This window comes from Pleurodeles waltl, chromosome 5 (genome assembly GCF_031143425.1).
Source record: "Pleurodeles waltl isolate 20211129_DDA chromosome 5, aPleWal1.hap1.20221129, whole genome shotgun sequence".
NCBI classification, from domain to species: domain Eukaryota; kingdom Metazoa; phylum Chordata; class Amphibia; order Caudata; family Salamandridae; genus Pleurodeles; species Pleurodeles waltl.
Genome location: NC_090444.1, coordinates 76,192,456 through 76,219,900, shown reverse-complemented (window position 1 = coordinate 76,219,900; position 27,445 = coordinate 76,192,456). Strand labels below are relative to the sequence as shown.

The window sequence follows — 27,445 nt, the reverse complement described above, 5'->3', positions numbered from 1 at the left end:
CCTTAAAACCAATAGCCTGCTAGCCCTTAAAACCTATAGCCCGCTGGCCCTTAAAACCTATAGCCCGCTGGCCCTTAAAACTTATAGCCCGCTGGCCCTTAAAACTTATAGCCCGCTGGCCCTTAAAACTTATAGCCCGCTGGCCCTTAAAACTTATTGCCCGCTGGCCCTTAAAACGTATTGCCCGCAGGCCCTTAAAACTTATTGCCCGCTGGCCCTTAAAACTTATTGCCCGCTGGCCCTTAAAACTTATAGCCCGCTGGCCCTTAAAACTTATTGCCCGCTGGCCCTTAAAACCTATAGTCCGCTGGCCCTTAAAACCTGTAGTCCGCTGGTCCTTAAAACCTGTAGTCCGCTGGTCCTTAAAACCTGTAGTCCGCTGGTCCTTAAAACCTGTAGTCCGCTGGTCCTTAAAACCTATAGTCCGCTGGCCCTTAAAACCTATAGCCTGCTGGTCCCTAAAACCAATAGCCCGCTGGCCCTTAAAACCTATAGCCCGCTTGCCCTTAAAACCTATAGCCCGCTGGCCCTTAAAACCTATAGCCCGCTGGCCCTTAAAACTTATAGCCCGCTGGCCCTTAAAACTTATAGCCCGCTGGCCCTTAAAACTTATTGCCCGCTGGCCCTTAAAACTTATTGCCCGCTGGCCCTTAAAACTTATAGCCCGCTGGCCCTTAAAACTTATAGCCCGCTGGCCCTTAAAACCTATAGTCCGCTGGCCCTTAAAACCTATAGCCCGCTGGTCCTTAAAACCTATAGCCCGCTGGTCCTTAAAACCTATAGCCCGCTGGTCCGAAAAACCTATAGCCCGCTGGCTCTTCAAACCTATAGCCCGCTGGCTCTTAAAAACTATAGCCCGCTGGTCCTTAAAACCTATAGCCCGCTGGCCCTTAAAACCTATAGCCCGCTGGCCCTTAAAACCTATAGCCCGCTGGCCCTTAAAACCTATAGCCCGCTGGTCCTTAAAACTTATAGCCTGCTGGTCCTTAAAACTTATAGCCTGCTGGCTCTTAAAACCTACAGCCTCCTGCTGGCCCTCAAAACCTATAGCCTGCTGGCCCTTAAAACTCATATGGGATCTGTTTAATCTCCCAGAAGCAGGGCTGTGGCCAGCATGGCAGCACCCGGAAGAGGGCACCATGTAACACCCGGGGGCTCTTCTGTATAAAAAGTGGTGGCAGGGAGGGGGTGGAAGAGGGGTAAACAGATGGTGGCACTCTGCGGGGAGGGCAGGCATGGGCGGGAGGAACTGGGGACATACAAAAACCTGTGGTGCATTTCTAAGCAGATCATGCCAGTAATATTAGTCAAAACTCTGTGGGGTTTAAGGGCTGCTTTACAAGGGGGGCCCCGAGGACTGTTCTGTAAATGTTACTGAGTGACAAATCTCAAGATTTTCAAAGGGAGGGCTTCTGATGTCAAAGCAATGTTAATATTTACAGCCAGAGGCCCCTCGGAGTATTCTGAGCTGTGCCAGCTGGCCTTTATGGGTTTTTGCTGCGCCAGCTGGCCTTATGTGTTTTTTTGCGTTCTGTCCTGGTGACTAGCTCACCTGCTTAGTAGATGTAGCTCTCAGGCCCACGGTGAGGTGCCTCGCAGGGTTTCTGTGGGTGCTCTGCTTGACCTGGGGGCGCACCGGTGGAGTACTCTCAGCCCAGATGGTCTGTGGTGTTTGTTGGCGGCTGTTAGATTTCAAGCATAGAAGCCCCTTTCCTGGCATTCTGGGTGAGGAACCTGCTGGCCTTCACGGTAACATCTGATGAGTCTCATATCTGCCTCACTTCTCTTCCGCGTGCAGTGTGATGCGTATTTCGTGGCATGAGTATAGGTAATGTCTTGGTAGGAGACGGTAAATGTGACTCACAGTGGAGTTGATGGGCAAGTTATGTGTAGTAAAGTTCCTGAACAAATTTGAATGAAACAGACTTCATTGTCAAACTGCCCTTACCCTTCCTACTGGTAGATAATAGCCATCACCACATCATTTTCATGTTATGTTATTTGGGTCAATAACCACCCCCACCTCTCCAAGAGGCTTGAGAACAGTGTTGTGACACAGCAGGAGAGTATCTCTGTTCTCTACCTAGACACCAGAATAATGCTCAGTTCCAGTTGGAAATATCAGCTTTTCCACCCCCTGGAGGGATGGTCTGTCTCTGTAGAGAGTCATTTTGAATATAAAGGCAAGCAAATGCTGCCAGAGCTCCTTGGTTTACTTGGGTCACTGGGGAAAGAGTGGGAAGATCCAGCTTCAGTAGGCCAACGTTTAGGCTGTGCTGGATTTGGAGGTCTCCATAACCCATGCCAGGGACTCTCTGGTTAGTGCTAGGATTGTAGAGGAATATAGGACTACATTTGTTCAAGTCCTTGCAGTTCTCCAACTCTGCAAGGATTGCACCTCACTTCGCAACATGAGGCGAACTGTTACATGGGAGCACTGATGGGCTTAAGTTCCAGATGACAGCATTAATCTTTGGTCAGTTGCATCAGAGTAGGACAGGTTTTTGGGTCGAAAGTCCTTCATGGCATCCCTAATTGTGCTACGCTGCTGCACAATTCTGCACATTCTATCTCTCTTGCCTAGTGAACGTGAATTTGAAGCCCAGAGGGTGGTGCGACACATGTTGTCTATACTTGCTCCCAGTATGGAAGTTCTTAAGTTAGCTACATTGAGGGTACATCCCAAGGTTTACCATGTTATGTTGATTTGTATAGCGCATTAATCACCCAAGAGGGTACCCAGGCACTTGGGCAAGGTGTGTATGTGTGTGTGGTCCCACGGTGCTTCGATGAAGAGCCGGGTCTACCGCTTCTTGCAGGACTCAGTGAGGAAGGAGGAGGTTCTGATGTGTTGAGAGAGGTCTTTCTATGTATTTGGGGCGATGTAGGAGAATAAGCGGTCTCCAGTTTTGCTTTTGTGGATGCAGGGCATGTGTGCAAGTGAAAGTGAGGCAGAGCATAGGTGTCTGGTGGGTTAGTGAAAGTGTATGTGGCTGTTCAGGTATTCTGGTCCTGTGTTGTGCAGGACTTTGTATGTGTACTTAAGAAGTTTGAATTGGCTGCACTTGTTACTGGGGAGCCAGTGAAGCTTCCTAAGGTGCTGTGTGATGTGGGCGTGATGTGTTATGTCTTGTGGCTGCTTTTTGGATGGTTTGTGTCGCTGTTGTTTGGAGATTCCAGATTAGAGAGTGTTGCCATAGTCCAGCCTACTGGTGATGAGTGCTTGTGTGACGGTCTGTCTGGTGTTCTGAGGCAACCATTTGAAGATCTTTCACAGCATGCATACCGTGTGGAAGCAGGAGGTGCACACTGAGTTGACTTGAGCGGTCATGTTAGGCTTGTCATCTAGGATGATCCCTAGATTTCTTGCATGGTCTTTGGGTGTAGGTCCTAGCTCTGATGGCCACACGGTGGAATCACATGAGGCGGTTTTGTTGGAGAAGACTAATACTTGCGTCTCGTCGGAGTTAAGCTTCAGGCAATTGGTTCGCATCCAGTCTGCTACCACGGTCATGCAGTTGGTGAAGTTGGTTGTGGTGGTGTTTGTCTTGTCCATAAAGGAGAGGATACGTTGGGTGTCATCGGCGTAGGTGATGATGGTGATGTCTTGTGATCGGATGATGTTGGCGAGCGGTGTCATGTATATGTTGAAAAGAGTGGGGCTGTGGGACCATATCCTCCATTTGTCTGTCACTTGAGACCGCTCACTAAGCTCAAGGGAGACAGATGGATGGTTTCAGCTCAGGCAAAGGTTCAGTCTGGTGAAGAGTGAACCAAGATACCAGAATAATCATGCTAAGAGGCAATCCATATGTTATCGTACGTTTTCTAAGCAAGCATAACATAACACAATAACATAAAATACCAATAAATAAATAGTGTATGCTGCAATTTTAGTTGTCTCCAATAAGTAAAAGCATTTTACTATCATCCAGTTTTTGTTACCCAATTTATTGACTTCACAAAGGAGAAAGGCTCATTTGACCCTGGTTGGACTTAAATTTGTGTTCTCATGCTCATACGCAGACGCCCGCAGTGAGTGTGTAGCTCACTGGGCCATCTTGCCTTTCTTTACCTCAGTTGACAGTCGCCTTTTGCTTGTTACACTCATCAATTCATACTACAATTGTCTGTAATATTGTTGGAAATTGCCAAAAATCCTAATTTGGGGATCCATGAAAGGTTTGCTGACAGTTGATTGCCATCCAGCCTTAACAAGAGAATTAACACCTCCCCTGCTGATCTCCCACAGGTGTTTGTCTCAGCGCTGGCAGCGGGGAGGCAACGCCTCCAACTCCTGCACCGTCTTGTCCCTTTTGGGGGCACCCTGTGCTTTTATGGGCTCGCTGGCTCCGGGACACATCGCAAAGTAAGTAAGAAGCATTAATGCACCTACCACACCAGTCCAATCAGGACATTCTCGAGGATTGCCCTGGGATGGGCCTGAGAAGAGGGGCAAGAGAAGCTAGAATCTAACTGTCCTACATGCAATTCATAACCATGCAGGAGCTCTTTGTGGTAACACCCACATCTGTGAGTGCTCTGGAATTCCCCGAGTACCACCCCAGACTGAAGCTTGACTTTACTGTCGTATCTTGGAGGATTTAAAGCATCTCATCTGAGCTTGGTGTATATAAGCTAAGGGTAGTGGCTCATGTCAGTTGCTTAGAACAGTAGTTCCCAACCTGTGGTCCGGGGACCCCTGGTGGTCCGCAAAGCCTCCTAAGGAGGTCCACGACTGCTCAGAAAATTAAATAATATTAACAGATTAGGTCCCCAGCTTTCAGTAATGACTCAGTGGGGGGTCCCCAGATTCCAATAATGATTCAGTGGGGGTCCCCGGGTTCAAGTATTGATAAAGTGGGGGTCCACAGAAGTCAAAAGGTTGGGACCCACTTGCTAAGAAGGTCCTCTGGTGCAACCCAATGTCCTTTCCATATTACTAGCTCAGATCAGAAGATTATCATGGTTTTATTGCTGTATCTTACCCCACACACTTCCTTACTGGGTTAAGGCAGACTCAGCCACGGCCTGGGAGGTTAGGGCCTTAATAGTGGTCTAAGACACAGTAGATTAGTTCAGGTGCCTTACTAACTTTGGTTATTAAACCCCAGATGTCTCCCAAAGAAGCAACCCATGCATCTATCACTTTCAGACCAACTGTAGAATCTTTCAAAGATGCTAAACCTGTTTTTTTACCAAAATGCAACTAAAAAACATTTGTACTTGATTTCTTCCTTCTCTGGCCAGACATGAGATAATGTAATGCTATGTCATAATTTTGTTCCTCTTAACATGTTTTATTTTGTTAGACATTTACCTGGTCATAGAACATCCCTACTGTGTCCACATGACTGCCTCATCTAAATATACTATGCCGCAGAGACAATCACTTCTCTAGTTGTGCGGGGCTCTCCGCCTTCAGCGGCAGCAGTCATCCATGTTCTCGCCTCCTACCCATGAGGATGCGGTTTCATGAGCCGCATGTATCTGATCTTCTGCACTCTTGCATTCCAAGCCTAGTTTGTTCTTGTTTGCTTTTTGCTGATTTTCTTGCAATGCCAGGGGCCCACGCCTAGGGCTGGTTCTGTGTGTAGTCTTTCATGAAAAGTGAGACGGAGACTACCAGTGACTTCTCTCTCTGCCATACCCCCCCTCTCCACAGGGGGGGGTGGTCCAGCAGTGTCAGCCCCTGCCTCCCCCACAGACTGACCAGAATGTTCAGAGGGGAGCTCCAGTGGACAGAAGATACACTGTCTGAGCTGTTACACTGACCTGATGGTACGCGTCCCCCAATAACACACGTGTTCAGTGTCAGGCCAGGGGTGACAGCGCTTCTTACTGTGATATCTGCCTTCATTTTCTCTTAAACGACCTCCTCCTTCTCCTGAAGTGTAACTAGCTTCTTTCAACCGCTGCTACCCAACCTCTGCCTTTCCTTCTCTCCCTCCTACCCCCACCACAGCCTCCTTCCTACAGTAGCTGTCTCGTCTCTCCTTCATCGAGCAAGGACTCAAACTGAGAAATCCAGGTCATTTATTTAGATAATGAGCAAGCCCAAGAGACAACCATGGCACGTCCTTTTATCTGTAATGTTCACATGGTGCTCAAAGGGTACATTGGCTGGTCCTTCACCAGAGGCCTCTGGCTGCATCCTTCTCTACCAATGAAACAAGAGACTAGCTTGTGATGACTGCGCCGACCGAGGTTTGTCTCTGGAAATAGTGCCTTTGGCGCGTGCTATGAGCCAATGCGCATGACATTGTACATATCCTATTTATGTCTGAGCTAAGTAGCTCTGCTCGCTCACCATCTGTTCTTACAAGTCTGCTGCAGAAACACAGTTGGCCACTCAGAGAAAAATGCTGGCCACGGATGGCTAGCTGGCGACAATAGACTTACAAACCTCTCTGTATAAAGATCGCCTCCTCTCGGGACAGGCCCAGGTAATAAGGGGCTCAAGCGAGCCAAAATCCCCTAGTTTAAAGTGGAATGCAGGCAGTTTTAATAAATGTGTTAATGAACCTGCAGCACACCCACGACCATTGATAGATTTCTGAGAGGTTTAAGAGACAACGTAAATGTTCTAGAACTGCATTATAACTATAGTAATTGTCTCGGTTAGTGACCCTAAGGGTAGAGAATGGGAGCTCAAGGCAGCAGTTTGATGCTATGGTTCATGCATAACACTAGCCAAAGCAATCCAAATAGCAAACGTATTGATTAAGGTTGTGCTCTTGACATAACTGTGCATTTACATGTGTCCATGACCATGAGATATGTTGCACAAAGAAATGCTATTTCTAGACCCCTCCCCGGGCCCTACGAAAAGCTTGAGCATCAGCATGATGCAGTCTAAGGCTAAAATCAGCATCATGCAGTCCAAGGCTACAATCAACGTCATGTTGTCCAAGGCAACAATCAGCGTCATGCAGTCCAAGGCTACAATCAGCGTCATGCAGTCCAAGGCTACAATCAGCGTCAGGCAGTCCAAGGCTACAATCAGCATCAGGAAGTCCAAGGCTACAGTCTGGGTCATGCAGTCCAAGGCTACAATCAGCGTCAGGCAGTCCAAGGCTACAGTCATACAGTCCAAGGCTACAATCAGCGTCATGCAGTCCAAGGCTACAATCAGCGTCATGCAGTCCAAGGCTATAATCAGCGTCATGCAGTCCAAGGCTACAATCAGCGTCATGCAGTCCAAGGCTACAATCAGCGTCATGCAGTCCAAGGCTACAATCAGCGTCAGGCAGTCCAAGGCTACAATCAGCATCATGCAGTCCAAGGCTACAATCAACGTCATGTTGTCCAAGGCAACAATCAGCGTCATGCAGTCCAAGGCTACAATCAGCGTCATGCAGTCCAAGGCTACAATCAGCGTCAGGCAGTCCAAGGCTACAATCAGCATCAGGAAGTCCAAGGCTACAGTCTGGGTCATGCAGTCCAAGGCTACAATCAGCGTCAGGCAGTCCAAGGCTACAGTCATACAGTCCAAGGCTACAATCAGCGTCATGCAGTCCAAGGCTACAATCAGCGTCATGCAGTCCAAGGCTATAATCAGCGTCATGCAGTCCAAGGCTACAATCAGCATCATGCAATCCAAGGCTACAATCAGCGTCATGCAGTCCAAGGCTGCAATCAGCGTCAGGCAGTCCCAGGCTACAATCAGCATCAGGCAGTCCAAGGCTACAATCCGCATCAGGCAGTCCAAGGCTACAATCTGCATCAGGAAGTCCAAGGCTACACTCTGCATCAGGAAGTCCAAGGCTACAGTCTGCATCAGGAAGTCCAAGGCTACAATCACCATCATGCAGTCCAAGGCAACAATCAGCGTCATGCAGTCCAAGGCTACAATTAGCGTCATGCAGTTTCACTGCCACCTTCCAGTTTAGCGTTAGATGTTCACGCACAGTCGCATCTGCTGCTCCATTGTGCAGGCGTTTCTACAAGTGTCCTACTTATTATACATTTCTTTAGTTCAGTGACTGACAGTTAAAAGCACATAAGAAATAAGGCAGTGCCAGGCATTTTATTCCCAGCTGTTGCACCAGTTTCATGGGATTTATAATCAGGAACACTGATAGGTGGCGGTAGGCATTGTTGTGGTTGTATAGACGTAAAGAGCGGAGTAAAATGCACACAACACCCAGAAGATCTTTAAAATGTAAGTAACGCAGGAGACACTTGTGTACTGTATCCATTGCTAAGTATTGTCTGATCCGTCAAAGAGATGTGACTCTAGCTTTTTAAACTTCAGGGAAATAGAAAATGAATATTTAAATCACTCCTTTTTTAGCTATACAATAATAGAATAACTCTAAAGTAAATCAGTCCAGGAGGTGTCTGGTCCCTGTAGCCAAAATATGTTTCCCAAATAAATAAATCTAGCTAGCTTTGATTCCTGGGCTCCAGTAAAGTGTCTTCTGTGGCTCACTGCTCTGCTTAGGCAGTCGTTAGTTAAAAATATATTTAGAAACACCACAACAGGGATTTACTGTGACTATCGCTTGCATTATTACGTTTAAAAAGCACTTAAAAATGTGCACCAGGCTGTGGTGTGTTGTGAAACACTCTAATACCCTTAGGTCCGGGTTACACCATAAAAAACTTCGACTGAAATAATAATGCAGTCCACTGCTGTACTTGTGTTTCAGGGCCAGACAGAGTTTGGCACCCAGATATCCCTCTACACTGCATCAAGAAGCTGGTGTGGGTGTCAGACCAGGTGTTCAGCTTATTGACTGTCTCTTGAAAATAGAGTCTCAGATGCGCGTCCGGGGGAAGTGTCCTCTCTCCCAGAGTTAAGGAGTTATGGAATCCAAGGGCCTTTGTTTGCCATCACGAAGTTTTGGTGTGTGCACCTAACCGCGCCGTTGACTCTCACAGCCCTCAGAGGTCTGATTCCAAAGTGGTGCTGATGGTGCTGAGGTGGACTGTAGAATGAGTATACATTTCTCCAGTACATAATCAATAAAAAAACAAGCGTGGTGGCCGAGTCTCAATAACAACAAGACTGAATTACTGCTGAGGGCATCACCAAGTCAATTCAAGAATTAAAAGATTACCTAATAGCCAACACTTGTATCTCACCTTTAGGTGCGGCAGAGATAATCGTAATTTTTGTCTTGAAAATATACATGATCGAGTAGATGAATAGTACTTTGCCAACTTCTAGGACCTGCCACTTTCTTGGGAGGATCTGCAAATACTTGTCAGAGAACTCCCTGTCCCCTGCCCTAGACAGGCACTTGTATGAGATGCTGTGGGGTTGAAAACGGGTTACTGGGACTCTTGCGTGAGTGGTGCCACCAAAAAGAGCCTCAGGCAGAAGGCTCTGGAGGGAAAGTTGTCAGAAATGTCTGCAGATGAAGGTGCGCTCCGGCGCTGAGAAGATCTCAGTGGCTTATATTGCACAAAGGGCCAAAACTAAAACTACTGATTCTATCACATATAGTGCTAAGAAGTTTCACAACTGACATATTGGTGCTGGACTTTCCTAGGACTGAAAGTTCACATGAAGGAGGTTATGGGGGATTGCGGTCAACGCAGATTCGCAAACTGTGGAATTCCCCGTCTTAGTCCATGCAGAAGAATAGCTTCCTCCTCTTTTAGAAAGTCTACCTCGCTCCAATCCTAAGGACATCGCTTGGTGTGGCCGTCCCAGCATGGGAGGTTTGAATCTATTAAAAACATGATGGTGATAAGTTCTCCTCGTAGGATTGCTCGCAGCATCCATATGTAGGCTCGGTGCAGACTTGATGACACTGGTTATTGCCACCTAGCTAAGCAAGAGGAGTCCGAAATGGAGCCAACAAGCATCTTCTCAGATCCCTACCCTGGTTCCTGCCAGCCACATAGTGCAGATGTCACAAGTATCTGTTCGCACAGCCGCGTGTGCTGAAGGTCCTAATGACCTCTTCCACACTGTTGGATATGATTCTTCTGATTCCAGAATATTGGTTGAAAAACACCATTATTTAAAAAAATGACTGATTTTCAAACTCATGGTCAGTAAAAGTATTTGAGTGTTTTCTATGCACGTTTACAGCCACTTTAATGCGTAAGTTATGGATCACAAATGGCTGGAGGGTCTCACCCCTGAAACCTGTTCTCAACTTCTGCCTTTTGTGCATGGCTCACTGGCATCCTCCACATTCGCATTCAGGACTTTTGGTTGTGTCTCCTGTCCTCACCCCTTGCAGCGCATGTCCTCTCCATTAACCACTGTCTTTCCTGCCTGCTTCCAGCCACCTACCGTGGATATCCAGTGAGTAGCCAGGGCTGACAGCGGGGGAGCCCTATAGCTGGGTTCTTCCAGGTGGCGTACAGTGCTATAGGACAAGGAAAATATGATGTTTTTCGCTTTTCTTGAAGATCTGGGGTTCCAGCGTAAACATCACATCAGCCAAAAACAATGTTTGCTGTATGCAGTATTAATGAAAAATTGTCTCTATTTTGTCCCATTGCCATCCACCCTTTTCAGCCAGTTAACGTGCTTGGTAGATTAGGTCCATGTGTGAAAACGGATTTATCAGGAATAGAACAGTTTACCAAAAGGCAATGCATGCAGCCTAGATGGGCGCTCCAAAATGTCTAAACTTGTTTCAGCTCTCATCAGTGACCCATAAGAGGTCTCCACCTATGACATCCCAGGAAAGCCATTTTCGCGTATGCCTTTTATTAATACCTAACTGTCCCAGACAAACATCCCTTACAATATGCTCATAATGAACAATGTGAACAACAGTATCTCTAAACTCTTTGAAATGGTACCAGCGCCCCGGTGTGATCGATACAGCTCAACCTAAGTGCCAACTACTGGAAAACACCAGCACCTTGGCTTATGACTCAAATGCAAAATATATGAACAGAGATTTTGTCAAAATTCTAACACATGTGCAGTAAGGTTCAATCTTGGGCCATTTTGACCAGCAGATAATACAGTAAGCTTCTATGTCACAAGTCTGGCATTTCTGAAGAGTTGTATACAGTATAATGTAATTGATGCAGCTGCGGTTCTGTTGGCATCAGTCTTCCAGTAAGACAGGCACCGACTGCCATGAAATGAAACAATAACAAAAGCAGTGTAAGATGATTTATGTTCAATGCAAACGTCCATCATGCCGAGGGGCTCCGTGCCCAAAATCCCAGATGTGTGCACCAGTACATATCTCTATTGCTTTAAGATCAATGAAAGAGTGTGTCCCGAGAGCCTGATTCTCAGCATCCTACATGTTAACCATCTATTGTTTGCACTTTGGAATGTGTCAGGTACCTTTGTTATTTGCACTTGGAACAGCGTCCCATATTGACTTATATTCCATTCGAATTGAAGAGTGGAAAAGGTTTTGCTGGGTGTACTGTCGCCCATAGAGGACATACGTGTAACAAAGACGTGCTCTAGTTATGCCGCTAGAACTGTCGGTGGCTGTTGACTTCCTTGAGCACCGGCACTTGCTGTCCAGAAGAATTAAGCTTGATGTAAGGATGAAGGCGATAGAACCTGAACCTGATTTATATTATAGTAATGTGTTGAACTCATAATTTGTTTGCATGAATTGTTGATTGTTGTCTAAGGTGATTCTTATTTTATTTTGGCGTGAGACACAAAGCTGTACTTTGTGTGGCTTTATGCTTGCTGTAAATAATACACAATATGTGCCAATATCCATGCAGACTCACTTCTAACAAGACTAAAAAAATATAGTAAATTCAATAAACAAAATCAGAGAAATAAAAAATGGTAAAGGATGAAATTATGACAATGAAAGGACCTACGACTACGCTGAGGATAGTAAAGAACATAAGATGGTATGCGGAAGACCAAATGGAGGCAGATAGATGGTGCAGAGCCAATGACGTGTTTAAAAGTGGAACACTCCAGTTAATGATCCTATAGAAACAGTAAAGGCACAATTAGCTGTAGTTTGTTTCAATGACTTAAGGGCATATCATTTTTTCAGTACAAACCTGCTTATTGAGGGTCTATGCCAAGTTCCAGGCAGCACCAAGATGCTTTCAAATCCTAACAAAGATGCTATCTAAGTACTTACATGATAACAGACTGTAAAGCCCCTGCACACCAACAAGCACAGACAATGACAAGAAATGAGCACTAGTGACTGGTTCAGACTGCAGCCTTAGTTCATTTTTAAAGAAGTGGAATACAAGCAACACTATTCAGAAACACATACAGCACATTGATAACAGAACATTGGAATCTCCATGCAAAACAGTAGAGGGGCATAGGGTGCATAACAGCTGGTAAAGGCCTACATCATCAGCATTCAATGTTAGTCTGATTCTGCTTAATTTAGATAATGCGCTCTAATAGCATAATAAATCCTTACTTTTATTCTAGACTCTTCCCTCCGGAGGGGAAATTTAACCGCTTTTATAGCACCCATGAGCTGGCTCTAGGGTTCTATCATGTGAATGTACTGTGAGGGCAGCCACACCTCCACTGACCTGGCTTCTACAGGGTTCATGACCTCATGATGTCAGCAAGCAGTGTATACGAACCAGAGCCGCAGTTCGACCCGCTGCTGGGCCTGAAGGAAGTCTCACAAATGAGTTCAAACCCTGGGAAGATTGAAACAAAGGGCACGTAACTAAGAGCAAATCGATTGGTTCAGATTGCAGCTCAAAGTAAATACATGGTCAGCTTACCCTCCAAAGGCCAGATGGTCCTGCTGGTTAAGGAGATGCTCTGAATCCTTCAAAGATGAACCAGGCCTCTACAGAAAACATAAAAAGGGAGGGAGATGGGAGAGAGAGTACCAAAGCAACAGCCAGCCAACTAATGAAGGGAACTGTGGCAGTGGCAAAAGGTGCAGAATGCAGGGAGGCCGAGTGCAAACCAATTATACAAACCCTCAGTTTTGTCATGCAAAGACGGATTGTTCTTCTGGCATTTTTTACTGTCCCCACTTAACGTGACCTGGAAGAAAGACCATCACAGGAAGCAGAAAACGTGCACGTTGCAGTAAAGCACAGTGTTCTCTATGAATGATATCCCAAAGCAAGATGGCCTCTGCCGAACATGTTGTTCCAACCCCTTTCTCGTCCCAGTATGGTGACCGCATGTGCAGAAGATCATTTGTCTCATCATACCTGTTGTGTGCGGTAGATGCTGCCAGCGAAGGCCAATTGTCCACAACCTCCACTGTCCCAACCCTGAGTGAAATCTTCTTTCAGTAACAACTCTCTCTAAGTCACCACACACGGCCTAGGATTATGCCAGGATTGACGCTGAATCCTATTGGGAAAATATTTTGGAGGGATCGGGAGGGCATTATGAACTCTGTTTATAAAAAAAAAAAAGCAGCACCTAATAAATATAGCGACAATTGAATCTAATGTTGCCAATAGAAGATGGATACGGTAGTTTACAGCTCCCGGCCAGAGCAGTGGCAATACCAAATGAATTCTGAAAAGTCAACATGGCGGCTATGATTTTGAGGCCATTGCAGTTCTCCTGATCTCTACAAATAAACAACCGGATCAATTGAAGAATCAATTTAGCAAGGCAATGAGGGACCTGACATTTGGGTTCTTGCAATATGCAGTTTCATATCAGGAAATACAGCTCATGATTAATAGCTGAGACTCCTACGCCTACAGTAAATCTACTGACTAAGGTGAAAGGACAAAGAAATAACTTGTATACATACAAAAATGTGCAGAGAAATAGAATACAATGAGTTGTGCTGTTACGCGATGAACTAATGCAATGGCTGATTTAACGCACTGCCCCATTGTTTAACTTTGGAAGTGAAAAAAATCAATCCTGTGTCAGATCCAAAATCTAGGAACTATGAAATAAAATTTCAAGGAAAAGCGGGAAAATACTTAAAGCATGATAAAAATTAATAATGTCAGAAAAAGAAGACATAGCTTGCAGTGCATAAGTGCTTCCTATCACATGCTTGAACCAGGTATTTTCCAAGCTCCCACAGTAGTGTGTCAGCATTTTTTCTTTTCTGAATCTCAGAAGTACAATTCCTCCATGGTCATCCTTATCGAAAGCTAAATATTTCTCTCTACCCATACCTGACTTTACCGGTAAGAATGTTTGAACCACATTTTTAACTGAGGTTTTTTTTGCAGCTCTGATTGCTTATGGATAATAGATCATCTTTGCTTAAAATCTGCTGTCACTGAGACCTAGATCAGCAGACTGAGAGTACCAGGATTCTTATAGAACTCACATTTTCTCAGACTAATCATAAATTTTGGGATCATCACAGTCAAAAACTTTACCTTCTGTCTTGAGGTCAGATTTATATTCTGGCAGACAGCCTGTTTCTCCCCCAGGACAACGGAGAAATGACCCCATCACCCTGACGGAGGTGCTGTGCGCCAGATTTATAAAAGACTGCCAAGCAGGTGGTTATTCTTCAAATACTTTTTGCAGTTTGCACCAGGCTGTTTTTATCGTTTTTTTTTTTTATAAAGAAAATCCAGAAGCAGGAATTTTCTTTCTGAAAATAAAAAAATGTCCCCCTTTGCAGTGGGGGCATTTAGTTTTTTTTGGTGGTGTTTTTTTTTTTTTTGTGTTTTTTTTTCTTTTTCTGCCCTTACAGCCAGGGTTTGACTGATGATGACGGACAGTAAAAAAAAAACTGCTATATGTCTGCCTATCCTAATTGGGCAGATAGACATATAACAGTTCTCTGCTGGTCCTTACTCCATCGGGCTTTTGGAGAAGTTTGGCCACAGCAGTGATGGAGTAGTCACTGCCATGGCCAAACTATGGTCCGCCAGCATTATTGGGCGGGCGGTCACTGCGTGGGCAGGGAGAGAACACAGTTGCCTAGGGAGCACTGCCTCTGCCAACATATAAATCGGGCCCTTAGGTTTTTTATGTCCTAGTTAGTCACTTGAGTTCACTGCTAAAACCCTCCAGGACCACAGGGAAGGTACTTAAAGCTCACAGGGTATTGGGCAGACGTCAACAGTAGGCTCCAGTCCAAGTCCAGCTACCACTGGTCTGCTGGCTATGTCTAAGAAAAGGCCTCTTGCAGATTGTTGTCTCCCTGTAGTCTATAGGAGGTGAGCAAACTGGCCCTTGGAGTCCACTTCTTTGTCCTGGGTACAAAAGGGATCTGACCCAAGTCTTCAGGGCTCCACTCAGGTCACAGACAGTAGGTCCAGTTGTCATCTGATCTTCCATGGATCCAGAAAGTGTTCTGAAGTGAGTGTGTAGAGTTGTCACAGTTATGTCTATCACCAGCTAGTGGGTGGAGGTGACTCCTGGGCACTCACTAACCAATAGGGTAGAAGTCCCTGGGGCCAACCCTACCAACCTTTTCAGTAGTTCCTATTTATCTTACTGGGAACAGGTCTAAAATACCATATGTCAGGGCATTTTCAAAGTGGTGTAAGTCTTCCAGCTCACTAAATCTGGACTCTGAGGGCTGTGGGTATGAACAAGGTTGAAACACTGTACCAACAACAAACCCAGAGATAGAAGTCTGGTAGGACAAAAGCAGGGTCTGTGAGCAACCAGATAGAGGATCCCCAAGAATTGTCTTGACATCCCATTCTCTCCCATTCAACAGCGCCCCAAGCATTACATAGGACTCAACAGACCCCTCAGTGTTGTGTCCAGTAATGTACACAAAACAACCCTACTCTGAATAGTCTGTAGAATTCAGATGAATCGTCTCTGCACATTCAGGTTGTTTGCTCCTGGGAGGCATTTCACACCTATTCAAGTCTCCAGCACAGGCTGAGAGCTTGCAGAGGCTCTGATAATTCAGGTATATAAAGTGTAACTTTCTAAAAATTATATTTCCTTAATTTTGATTAAAATCCAAATTCACCACTGGATTTTAAAAATAGAGATTCAAATATTTTTGTAGCTGTTCCTTTTCCCGAACTAAAATTATGAGTATTTTAATATTTACTTTAGATTTATAAATAGGACAGCTAGGCCTGCCTCAGTGAAGAGATATTTTAGGACGTTATCACTATAGGGGCATGCTAGTACTAATTTTCTAAAAATGTCACTTTTAAATACGATGCATCCTACTTTGTGGGCTACAAGACCTACATAGGGGTGACGTAATATTTAAAATGGAGGTTTGTGCCAGTAACAAAGGTTTTTTAACAGGTCACACTGCAGGTTTACACTGCAACAGGCAGGCTACACCGGGTAGGCCTGAAGCCATGTTTGCACTGCCACTGTGGTAGATGGCACAGTAGGGGCTGCAATCCACTAATGGCATTTAACCTCCAGGCCTGAGTGACAGTTTTATGTCGTATGCTAGGGTTTCACACAATACACAAGAGTCAGCAAAGGATTCCAAAGATCTATTTCGTTAGAGGAAAACAATAAGGTCCTGTCCATGAGATTAGCATTTTAAACACTTTATAGCATTGACAGTGATATCATTGAGGCCTACACTCCTCCATAAAACATGTTCTTTCCATGCAGAAGGAAGTCCATTCCCTTTATCAGCACCCTTGTGTGGATCTGCCTTTGTTGTGCAACAGTTTTCCACAAAAAAAAATAGGCTACATACTACAATATATGTCCAAGTCACACTAGAGGCACAATCCTAATAGCATTGTCTGTTTACTTGCAGTACAATCTTAATGACAACATTCGCAGAGTAACTTCTCTTAGACTTTCCTTCTTTTTGAGAGCAGAGTTAAGTCATGTTTTAAAAGAGTCTAAATTCTGCATTATACATGCCATCCTTACTGAATAGTATTTACTCCTTAAGTTCTGAGGCATTGGAGCTCCTAGCATATTATAATTCAAATATATTAGAAAGTTTGTTTCACTTTTAGGATTTTTTTTTTCTTCAAAAAATTAGTGTTCAAAAACACATTTAAAATGACTTTGTTAAGTAGGTCGACTAATAGCAAGCATTCTGTGTTAATCCTTTTTGTTTACTTCATGCTCTGATAATTTTCAGCTTTATTTTTGTGGTGCTATGCAAATAAACTGTTTTTGTATTTTTTCTAAATCTGCCTCGTTGGAGGCATGGCCTAGTTGGTTGCCTGGTAGAAGTGTTTCAGTGCGGCGACTCCGCCTGATACGGCTGCACCCACAGTGCACTCTAGGTCCCTGGATATTTCCTGTGAACGAGGGGTAACCAGGGCTGACAGATGGAGCAGCACTGGCGAATCATCATTTTTGGGCTCCAACCAAACGGCGCTCCCCGGGGGGACTGGAAGTCGATGAGTGGACACCCTAGAAATCAGCGTGGATGCTAAGGAGGAAGAACTTGGCGCCTGAAGGTGGGAACTCTCGGAACTGAGGGAACGGAATGAGGTATTATAGATACACCTCAAAGATCCACAGAATAGGTTCTGCCACTCCAACAGACAGATTAAAGGGGTACACCTCCAGGTAGCATCAGGGGATCTTGAGACCTTTGCAATATGTCTGTTCTGTTATGTCCTCCCAGCCCTGGCCGACAAAGAGATCATTTTGGACCCACTCACAGAGCAGGCCACTCATCCAATGCACCCAGACAACCCCAATTGTCCCCCACCACACTCCAGCAGTGCTTTGTCCTCAAAGACATGACTGCCTTCCTACATGAACGGGGAATCAAGTATAAATGGTGACAGCCCTTTTACTTAATCATTGTCTTGGAAGGAGAAATATGAGCCGTCCGCAACATCTAGGAAGCCAATGCAATCCCGGGCCTGCAGGGTCACGGGGGGATTCTGACCATGAGACCCTTTCGCAGGACCACGCCACACACAGACCTCCCAGCAGAAATAACCCAATCCACATGGAGAGACACTCCCAAGCCAACCCAAGAGAAAGCCACCAAGAATGCAAAGTGCTCAAACAGCACTTCCAGGGGGGGTGATGCAACCGAAGGCCAGCACTCAGAATAACCCCCACAATAAGGCTTATCCTATGTATGTCCTCTGGGGGTATACATAGGACGATAAGCTTGGACCACGGGGCCCACTTGCTGAACATCCTAGCAGGCAAGAACTATGACACAAACATTATCCCTTAAGTTTGGGACAGGGGAGCACCCACACACCTCCTTGTTTACTTCCTCTGCCTTGCTGCTGCTGCCACGTCCCATCGTATTGACTTATCAAGGGAAATCATGGAGAACATAATTACCCACCACATTGCCCTTTCCCAGTTTGTACACACCCTCAATCCTAGGGGCCCATCCTAAGCAGGCCATCACATATTCATGCGGAAGTACCTCTTTGCATACATGATGCAACTCCCAGCAATCACCCTACACATGGAACGCCCCCATCATTCCCAAATGGTAAAAGTCCTGCGTCTTAATGTTAGAAGTGTCAATGCCCCTGTATAAAATGGCCCTCCTCTCTTTTGTATGAGACTCTAACTGAGATATTGCCCTCCTCCAGGAGACACACTTGCTTAAGAAAGACTGGAAGAGATTGCGGTCTTGCTTGTTTGGTGGGCAGTACTTCTCCTCGGGCCCAGCAGGAAAAGGGAGGAGCAGCTCTACTGACCAGTGCCTTCTGGGGCCATGTCACGCACACCCAGGCAGAACACCCGGTGGGCTTTTCTCCCTACGACTCCAAATGGAGTGTCTACACCTTCACCCTAGCTGCTCTGTGTGTGCCAAATAACCATCAGAAGGCCTTCCTACTTCAAGCCTTAGGCCTAGTGGCTGCAAAGTCCAGACCAGGATATGGTGATAGAGGGCAACTTTGTCAGTCTACAACAACATCCAGATTAGGTCAGCAAACACACAATATTAATCAGGGTTGCTCTCAGACACCGAACACCAGTGGTTAAGGAACGCAGACCTTACAGACGCATGGCGCATTTCACACCCCTCATTAAAGGATTGAACCTTTTTCCCTGCCTCCCACAAGACCTTTGCTAGGATTGACTATTTTCTTGTCTCCCCCTGCATCCTGGCAGCCACAGACCAGACAAAAATAAAAGTATCTGCACTGTCTGACCCCAGCCCACCCCATCACATTCACCTTCCGTGCACCACCCTAGGCCACCCTTGCCCGACAGTGGCACCTTAACAGCAAACTACTTACATACAAATCAACCATCAACAAAATTACGGATGCCATTCAACACTTCCTCCAGTCCAACGACGCACCAACCACTCCCCTAGAAGTCCTTTGGGAAACACTGAAGACAGTATTAAGGGGGGCCTTTATAGTCATCTCTGCAAAACTAAATAGGGAGAGATGTTATAGTAGGGCAGGCCTGGAGGACAGTGTTAGCATACAAGAGAAGGCTCACACAGGGTGTGTGGGCAGCTGACCACAGCTAAAAAGCAGCTTAAAGCCCTAGATTGGGACAGAGCAGAGTACACGCTACTCTGCACTATTCAAACCTTCTACATAGACAGTAACAAAGCGGACTGCCTACTTGCCTATAAACTACGAGCTCACACCCAAAAGAACAGGGTCTTGGAGAGATCCGCTCTGCAGGATTACCTTCGTACACAGGGACCAAGATACCGCCCAAGCTTTTCAAAACTTCTGTCCAACCCTCTACGCAGAGGACACGATATATCAAAAGGAGCTCCTCAACTAACTTTCCTCTCGCCCTGTACTAGAATGCCCGAGAGAGACTCACTCTCCGTGGAGATGGACATCCACACTGAGGAGGTGCTGGCCGCCATCTCCAGGCTACAACGAGGCAGAGCCACAGGGAGCGCTGGTTTCACTCCTGACTTTTATAAAGTTTTTGGGTCTCAACTCGCACCAGTCCATGCACATTTATATATCTCCTTCAGTGAGACAGGCACACTCTCTATCACAATGAGGGAGGCTGTGATCACGGTCATACCCAAGCCAGGGGATGACCTCACTCTCTATATCATTACTAAATGTAGATGCCAAGCTCTTTACTAGCATCTTAGCAGTCGGCCTCAACCCTCATGTGCAGGGACTGATCGAGCCCGACCAAGCCGGGTTTATTCCTGAAAGGGTTTGGAGTGACAATAACAAACGCCTCCTCTACCTCATAGATCAAGCCTCTTGGTCACGTTTCCTGGTGCTATTCATATCCATCAATGTCAAGAAGGCATTAGACTGGATGCATTGGGCGTTTCTTCGACAGGCTGCGAGGGGTTCTGAGCTGGGTTTGTGATTTTCACAGTGGGTGTGGAGTGGCTGTGCCAACCCCAGTGCCCCGGTAAGGGTAACCTGCCTCACCTCCAGTCCCTTTGTACTCTCCAGAGGCACCTGTCAATGTTGTCTTCTATCTTCCCTCCTCTTTGAACTATACATACATTTGCTGGCAGGATAACAATGAATGCATCAGTGAGAGACCTTGGAGGGTGAGAACATAAAATAGCCCCCTACGCTGATGATGTGATGATACATCTGACAAGCCTTGTCCTCCTTCTGAACACTGATGACCGAACTCGACTTCTTTTGGAAAGTCTCAGGTTTGAAAGTGGACATCTAAAAGATGCAGATCCTCAGTATAACTACACCACAAACAGAAAGATAGGTTCTTGCACAACAATTTCCTGTTTCTTGGGTGACTGAAGGGATGCCCCACTGGGTCTTACAATGCTCCCCTCACCCACAGATACAGTGGAGAGAATTTACGCAAACCTCCTCACCACAGCATGCAAAGATCTACAGAGCTGGTGAGTTGGAGACCTCTCGTGGGTGGGGGGAATAGCAGCAGTAAAATTGTTGCTGCCCAAGATTCTTTTTGCTATGCAGACGTCCACTGCATCTCCCTCAACCCCCTTCACTGGTCCTTAGTAAACTCCAACAACTGATAGAATCCTACATTTGGAACGGTAAATGACCCGGCACGCCAAGAAGCAAGCAAACCTCCCCATAGCGATCATTGACCTTGGTATCCCACACCTTACTCACTTTTTACTATTTGGCAGCCCAATTTAGGTATTTGGTTGAATGGAACAGGCCTCTCACAGAAAAGCATTGGTGTATCATTGACCAATCCGAAGCAAGGACTCACATCTGGAAGATCCCAAGGCTCATTAAAAAGCACTGACGAGTAGGGGTTTAACTATCTCACCCATTACACAGGCAGCTGTAGCAGCCTGGGACAGGGTAAGGGTTACAAAAGGCTTATCCACCCCTATCTCCCATCTCACACCGATCATAGGCGACCCAGCGTTCCCCCCGTGTGAGCGGGCTTTGAATTCCATTGCTGGTAAACTGCTAGTTGTAAACAAGTTGGTGACCTATTCAACCACATGAGGCTTCAAGACTTCCCAAGGTTGCAAACCGATTATGACCTACCTAACAGTCAATGTTGGCACTACACCTAAAACAGACATTGGGTAACTCAACCAACTTTTCGCCATATGCCTCCCGGGCACTGCCACAATTTGAAAAATGGCGGATCACTAAAGCAGACGATAAAAACGTGCTTTCTGGCATCTATTGCTTTCTGACTTAGGGCTGAAACCAACACATCACCAGCTCAACAGCATTGGGAAATAGAGCTAGAGTACACCTTTACTCACAAAGATAGGGCTGAAATCCTATACAGAACTCTCACCTCTTCGCTCCATGCCGTAGAGAAAGAATCTCTATTGAAAATCATTCACCACTGGTGCTATACCCCAGCTAGACATGCTAAGTGGCACTCCAGCACCAAAGACACCTGCCGGCGGAGCTGTGTCCAAACAGGTGCACTCACCTCCTCTGGCGATACCCTAAACTCAAGCGATACTGGGAGGAGGTGCATAAAGGCACTGATGACATCTTCGACACAGACGTTCCTCAGTGTCCTAGCTACGCTCTTCTGGGTCTCCCCAGCCAGATAACAACCCACTCTGATCGGATGGGTGGGTTGGTGGGGGTAGCGCTACGACAATGGCCTTATGCACTGCAAGGCAAGTTATCACATTTAAATGGGGCACGGACACCATACCAGCCCACTCAAATTGGTTGCGCAAACTATGGGACATTGTCGCTATGGGAAAGCTCACGGTTTCCCATCAGCGCAAGCTGCCATGCTTCGATTAAAAAGTGGGAGCCATGCATTCGATTCCTTGCCCAGGACTACAGAGAACATACCTGTTCCGCTGCCTTAGGGTGCTTCGATTGACGGCTGGTGAGATTCAGCACACCAGCTGATTAGACTTGGCTCAATCCAATGAATGGACTGTTCTGCTTGTTGGCCAATTACACACCACTCTGCGGCCCCCAGCAGGACTACCGGGCCCTGCTTCCCTTCCCTTCCCCTCTCAATCACCTGATCCGCCCACCTACCCCCCTCCACCCTCAAACATCATCCTATCTGCCTCCCGAGTACCCTCCTCCCCAAGATTTCGCCTCACTGGCTTCTGGATGTAGGTGGGCGTATGTGTTCTATACATTTCTAATATCAGAGATTTGAACCATACAACTGCCTCATGTGCAAAAGCAAGTTTGTCATGGAGCGTGTTCATTTGCCTATAAATAGCTCAGTTCACGGCTGATGCAAAAGCATTGATGAATTAGACATCTGCTACTCTGTCTCCTGGCAATGGGGTTGTATTTGAAGCTTCTAGAGGTGTTCTGAAGTGCCAACTATTCCCTGGTCCTAGCGCCGACCTTGCCTCAGATGTTCAGAGAGCTCCAAGGAGTTGTGGATGAAGGGAAGGGGAAAGAGTCATCCAGGTCAATCATGCCGGATAAATCTGATACCTGGAAGCAATTAGTCTTTGGCCCACCTCGCAGTTCTGGGTGCCTTTTCTAATGATTGTCATGTATGGGATTTATTGGAGGATGTGTCTACTAATTTCAAACCAGTAACTAGGAGAGTCCCCCAAGGTTCTGCCATCGCGAGTCTTCTTTGTAATTATAGCAGCCTTCGATGTGTGAACCTCATTCTTTCGGGGACTGTGTTTTCATTTACATTGATGAGATTCTGCTGGTCCTAGGCCTCCACAGCCAGCAGGGATCACAACAGACAGATCCGGTCTCCACGCTTACAGTGGTCAGGCAATGGATGATCAATAACCATCTCAAGATCAATCCGTCAGTCAGGATTTCCTTTCACCCTGGCACAATCATGTGTTTGGGATGTAACCCTGGCAAGATTCCTGTCCTTAGTCTTCTGTAACCAGACAGCTTGGCAAGATTCTAGTCTTTGACCCATCTTTGAATGCCAGATTTTGAAATAAGTTAAGGCCTGCCTCTTCCAACTAAGGTTAGGAAGTCCATTTCTGCCATACGTGTGCTTTACACACCACTTCACTACGGGTAACAATTTTATTTGATTGAGACTGAATTCTGAAGCCACTTTATTGAAGTTTTAAACACCACGTCTTTGCACACTTCTACTTTCTGTGTCTAACTTTGAGAGATTTCTGAAATTAGTTTGCATGTATGGGGAATAGGCAAAGTAGAATGCATACTTAAAACAATTTACTTAAAAGTGACTAATTCTTCCTAGTCTAATTCGCTGAGACAGTTAACCGATGCCTCAATATCTACCCAAATATCCTTAGTGGAGCATCCAAAGAAAGTCTTTTCATCTACAGCTTTTTGGATGATTTAAATTGGTTTTCCCATAAATTCGTAGGGAAGGCTTGTTTACTCTAAGAGTTGCCAAGTTACTGGTAAGTAGTCTTTTTCATCTCCAATCACAGTAGGTTTCCAGTATGTCTGTGCATTTAATTTCACTGTCCGGAGCGATTCCCCGCATGCACCGTCTTTGTATCAATCCGTAGGATTTCCAGTCGATATCTCTATTGCCTCCATACGTTTGCATTCCCTGCATACACCTGAATCTTCACATGCCTATGGGCTGGCAGCAAGCCTCTTTAATCTCCTGGTTACTTTTGGCTATTTTGCAAATCTTTGGGTACTCTGTGGGCTTGACACGGAGGATACCCAGTTTGCTTCACTTAGCCCCTACGCCTTTGCATTCCCTGCGTGCTCAGTTATCATGCTGCTAGTCCTGGGGATTCCCAGCATGCTTGTGCAATGTCACTATACTTGCATATTCCCAGCTGCCCTTGTTTTATGTCACTATTCCTTTAAAGTTCCAGCAGGCACCTGCATTATCACTATTCCAATCAGTTCCCAGCATTTAATGCACATCGCTACTTTATAATCCCAGCATGCCTTACTTTTCTGATGCAACAATGCGAACACCCAGCATGCCTCTTGCTCTCACCATACCAGCATGCACTGCACCATTCCATGTCTTCCTTTACTTTTCTCTGCCTTGATTATCCAAACTCCATATTCTCTTTTCCCAGACTCTCTCTCCCTGCAAGTGACAGTGTTTCCAACTTTGGTTTTGAATTGATGAAACCCTCTCCTCCCCCTTCTCTGTGATACCTCCGACAGTTTTGTATTGGACAGCCTGGAAAGCTACAAAATTGACACCAGTCACGTGACCACCCATGCCGGATGCTCCTTCCCAGCCTCCATAGTCATCTGCAACACAACGAATGGTAGCCGCACCATTCTCCATATGAACAGGTGTGTAATGGTAAACAGACATGCGCTGAGATCATACGCGTGCTTACGTATTGTGGGGTGAGCAGCAGCAAAGCTGTCAAGGTGAAGGTCCTCACTGTGACATGCCTGTGTTTTGAGACCTATGAGGAACGAGCAAACATTGGTGTCTGTAGAACCAAATGAAAGGTCAATGTACTGCTTTGATTGTTGGCTAAAGAGTCTAGCTGTGTTTTCCCTCTGCACCTGTCTCCTAAATCTCAGTGTGTAGAGAATCTCTGCACTGCAGAACAACTGACGGCATGGTCGTGATTGCGTGGGAGCAGCGGTAATCGGTGAGTTGTAACACAGGTAAGTTCTTCAAAACTTAATTCTTGTGTAAAGCAAGACAATTCTGTAAATGTGCTGTCTTGAATGTACAGTATGAGATGAGTTAAGGAGCTGTTGGATGATGCTGGCATCCTTGAAGTTCATTCGTACTCTAGTGATGTGCTGTGCTACCAATTTCTCATATTTTTACAACTCCCGAACAACTCCTACCTCTAAGTAGCTAATCTGGATGCCCTGACAGTAATGCCTATTTTCCCTTCCTGTTATTCCTCCTGCACCTTTTCAAAGTTATATCATGATGGACTTTCAGAAAAGGGGTGTGGATGCATCAAATGTGGCGTGGCAGAGCCAGGGGGATACGCCATCCGCTTGTTGCATTGTGAACACGGCAAACGGCTCGCGGACGGTCACGCTGTATGACACGTAAGATGCCACTGGGAAATCTGAACAGCCAATCACATCTAAATCGCAATACTCTACTACTAATTCAATACTTTACTGCTAATTCAATACTTTACTGCTAATTCAATACTTTACTGCTAATTCAATACTCTACTACTAATTCAATACTTTACTGCTAATTCAATACTTTACTGCTAATTCAATACTCTACTACTAATTCAATACTTTACTGCTAATTCAATACTTTACTGCTAATTCAATACTTTACTGCTAATTCAATACTCTACTACTAATTCAATACTTTACTGCTAATTCAATACTTTACTGCTAATTCAATACTCTACTACTAATTCAATACTTTACTGCTAATTCCTTCTACAGTGCCAGCGTGGAAACACCCAAGAAGCCAGGAAGAGACAGTGATACTCTGTTTGTACTGTTTCTGACATATTCTACCATTTATTTGTGCTGGTTTAGTAGAGCCTTGCTTTTAACGAATTGACACCAACCTCACATTAACCACTCAATATTCCTTGGCCTCTTCGTCTGGTCCTATGCCATCAGTTGAAGCAGTCACTGCTGACTTGAATGCTCACACTTGGCAGATTCTAGTCTTTCATTGGATGGAAGCTCAGCTCTCCCCAGAAGAAGGCTGGAATATAGGACTGACTGCTGCTGAGCACCACTGTAGGTCTTCTTTGCCTCTGTATGGAAGGCTTCAGTGACTCAGTGCAATAACCTCAGTCCTGATTTCACAGCACATAAAATATTTTCAAAATGTATTGTATGTCAAAGTGGACAACAAAGGTCAGTTAGATTCACACTAGTTTGGATTTTTCAAATCCCCACCGTGTTCACTTTACGCTGTATCCGTGGAGGCATTTGGACTTCACTGTGTGTTGAAGAATGCAACAGTGTGGTTTGGGCTGAAGATGCTCAATAGCGATTCTGTACGCCAGCCTTAAACACGGTTGATTGTTACTTCTTCACTTAGAAGTACATCCCCTTCACTACAGCACCTGTCGTTACATCATCTTGAAGGAAAACCCTGACTCCTTTCTTAATGTGAGTTACCTCGCCCTATTGTTATTAAATAACTATTAACCCATTTTATGTCATTTACCTCTGACATTTCAACGTCATGCGATATTGTCAGTTTGTACCCATAAAAACCTATGTTGTGTCTAAGGTCTGTAGAACATTTCATTCTCTCCCTCAGTTCACTTCACGTGATCAATGTAAAATACAGTTATTAAGCCCATCACTCATCAGCAAAGTCATGTGTTATAATTATTAACTTATAGGTGAATCTTATCTTCATATTGTCATTAAAGAGCTCATGAGCATGTTTTAAATTTAAAATCTTAACATTTAATATATCCCTTTCAAACAAGAAATTGACATACAAAAGAAGCAGATGTAGCAGTGTGTGCTATGTTCCTCACAGTGCCTACTTCCTGCAGGTGTTGTCAAAATAGCAAGAATTCCTGAAAAAACTTCTGTACAAAAAACTGCATGTGATCTACCAAAGATCTGCTTCCACTGGCTCAGTATTGCAAAGCAATGGACCAGTATCTAATGATACAGTAGGTTTTGAATGTAGTCCTCCAAAATTCTTTTTGGGTGTTTTATCAGCTTGGTGTGTTTTGTAAATTGCGCATGTGTCTCTTTAGATTGCCCGTTTTGGGTGGAAGGAATTTAATGACTACATTTGGAGATTTTATAATAGAGTAAGCACATATATAACCTAGTACTCTGTTTTATTTTGATGGTCTGTTTACGGTTTGCCACAAGCCTAAAAAAAAGGGTATATGGTAATTCTTTGACAAGTTATTCATTTCACAGTACAGGCATAGGTTGTGAAATACTGTTTACCTGTTATTAGAGGTAGTTATTTGAATTTTATATTTATTTATGTGGTATAAGATAGAGTTTCAGCAAGGCAAAAGTACAGGAAGGAGGTGCTATGGAGGGGAAGATGGTGCTTTCCTTAAGCAAATATCATTAATAACCTTCTGAGAGGACCAAGCTAAGAGCTAACGTGTTACCGGGGTGTCCAAGAGTTCAGCAGTGGGGCAACACAAACCGGTAGCAGATCGTCTTGCGGGCCTTGTAGACTTTCTTGAGTTCTTGATGGTAGCCCAATGTCGTTGGGTGTGGAGAGGCAGTGTTGTGATGAAGAGGAGCACGGAGATCAAAGACTCCGTACCAGGACAATCTGCATTGAGGGTTAGTCTTCAGAAGTGTTAGGATGTGGGATACAGAGAGTGAAAATGCTGTGGCATTGGCAGTGTAGGGGATGCGGGTCATGTATTCCCCTGTTAACCAAGAA

At 45.3% G+C, this 27,445-nt stretch overlaps 1 protein-coding gene across 4 annotated transcripts in view; it reads left to right on the top strand.

Moving 5' to 3' along the window:
* The window catches only part of KHK (ketohexokinase), a 102,567-nt gene that overhangs the window by 53,591 nt on the left and 21,531 nt on the right, over positions 1–27,445 (top strand). For 2 of the 4 annotated variants that reach the window (XM_069233612.1, XM_069233610.1), the window contains 2 exons: positions 4,253–4,369; positions 24,271–24,405. In XM_069233612.1, coding sequence (XP_069089713.1) covers positions 4,338–4,369; positions 24,271–24,405 — 167 coding nt within the window. In that variant the 5' untranslated portion in view covers positions 4,253–4,337. Of the gene's footprint in view, positions 1–4,252; positions 4,370–24,270; positions 24,406–24,999; positions 25,135–27,445 lie in introns of all 4 variants that reach the window. The other 2 variants (XM_069233609.1, XM_069233611.1) reach the window with 2 other exon arrangements.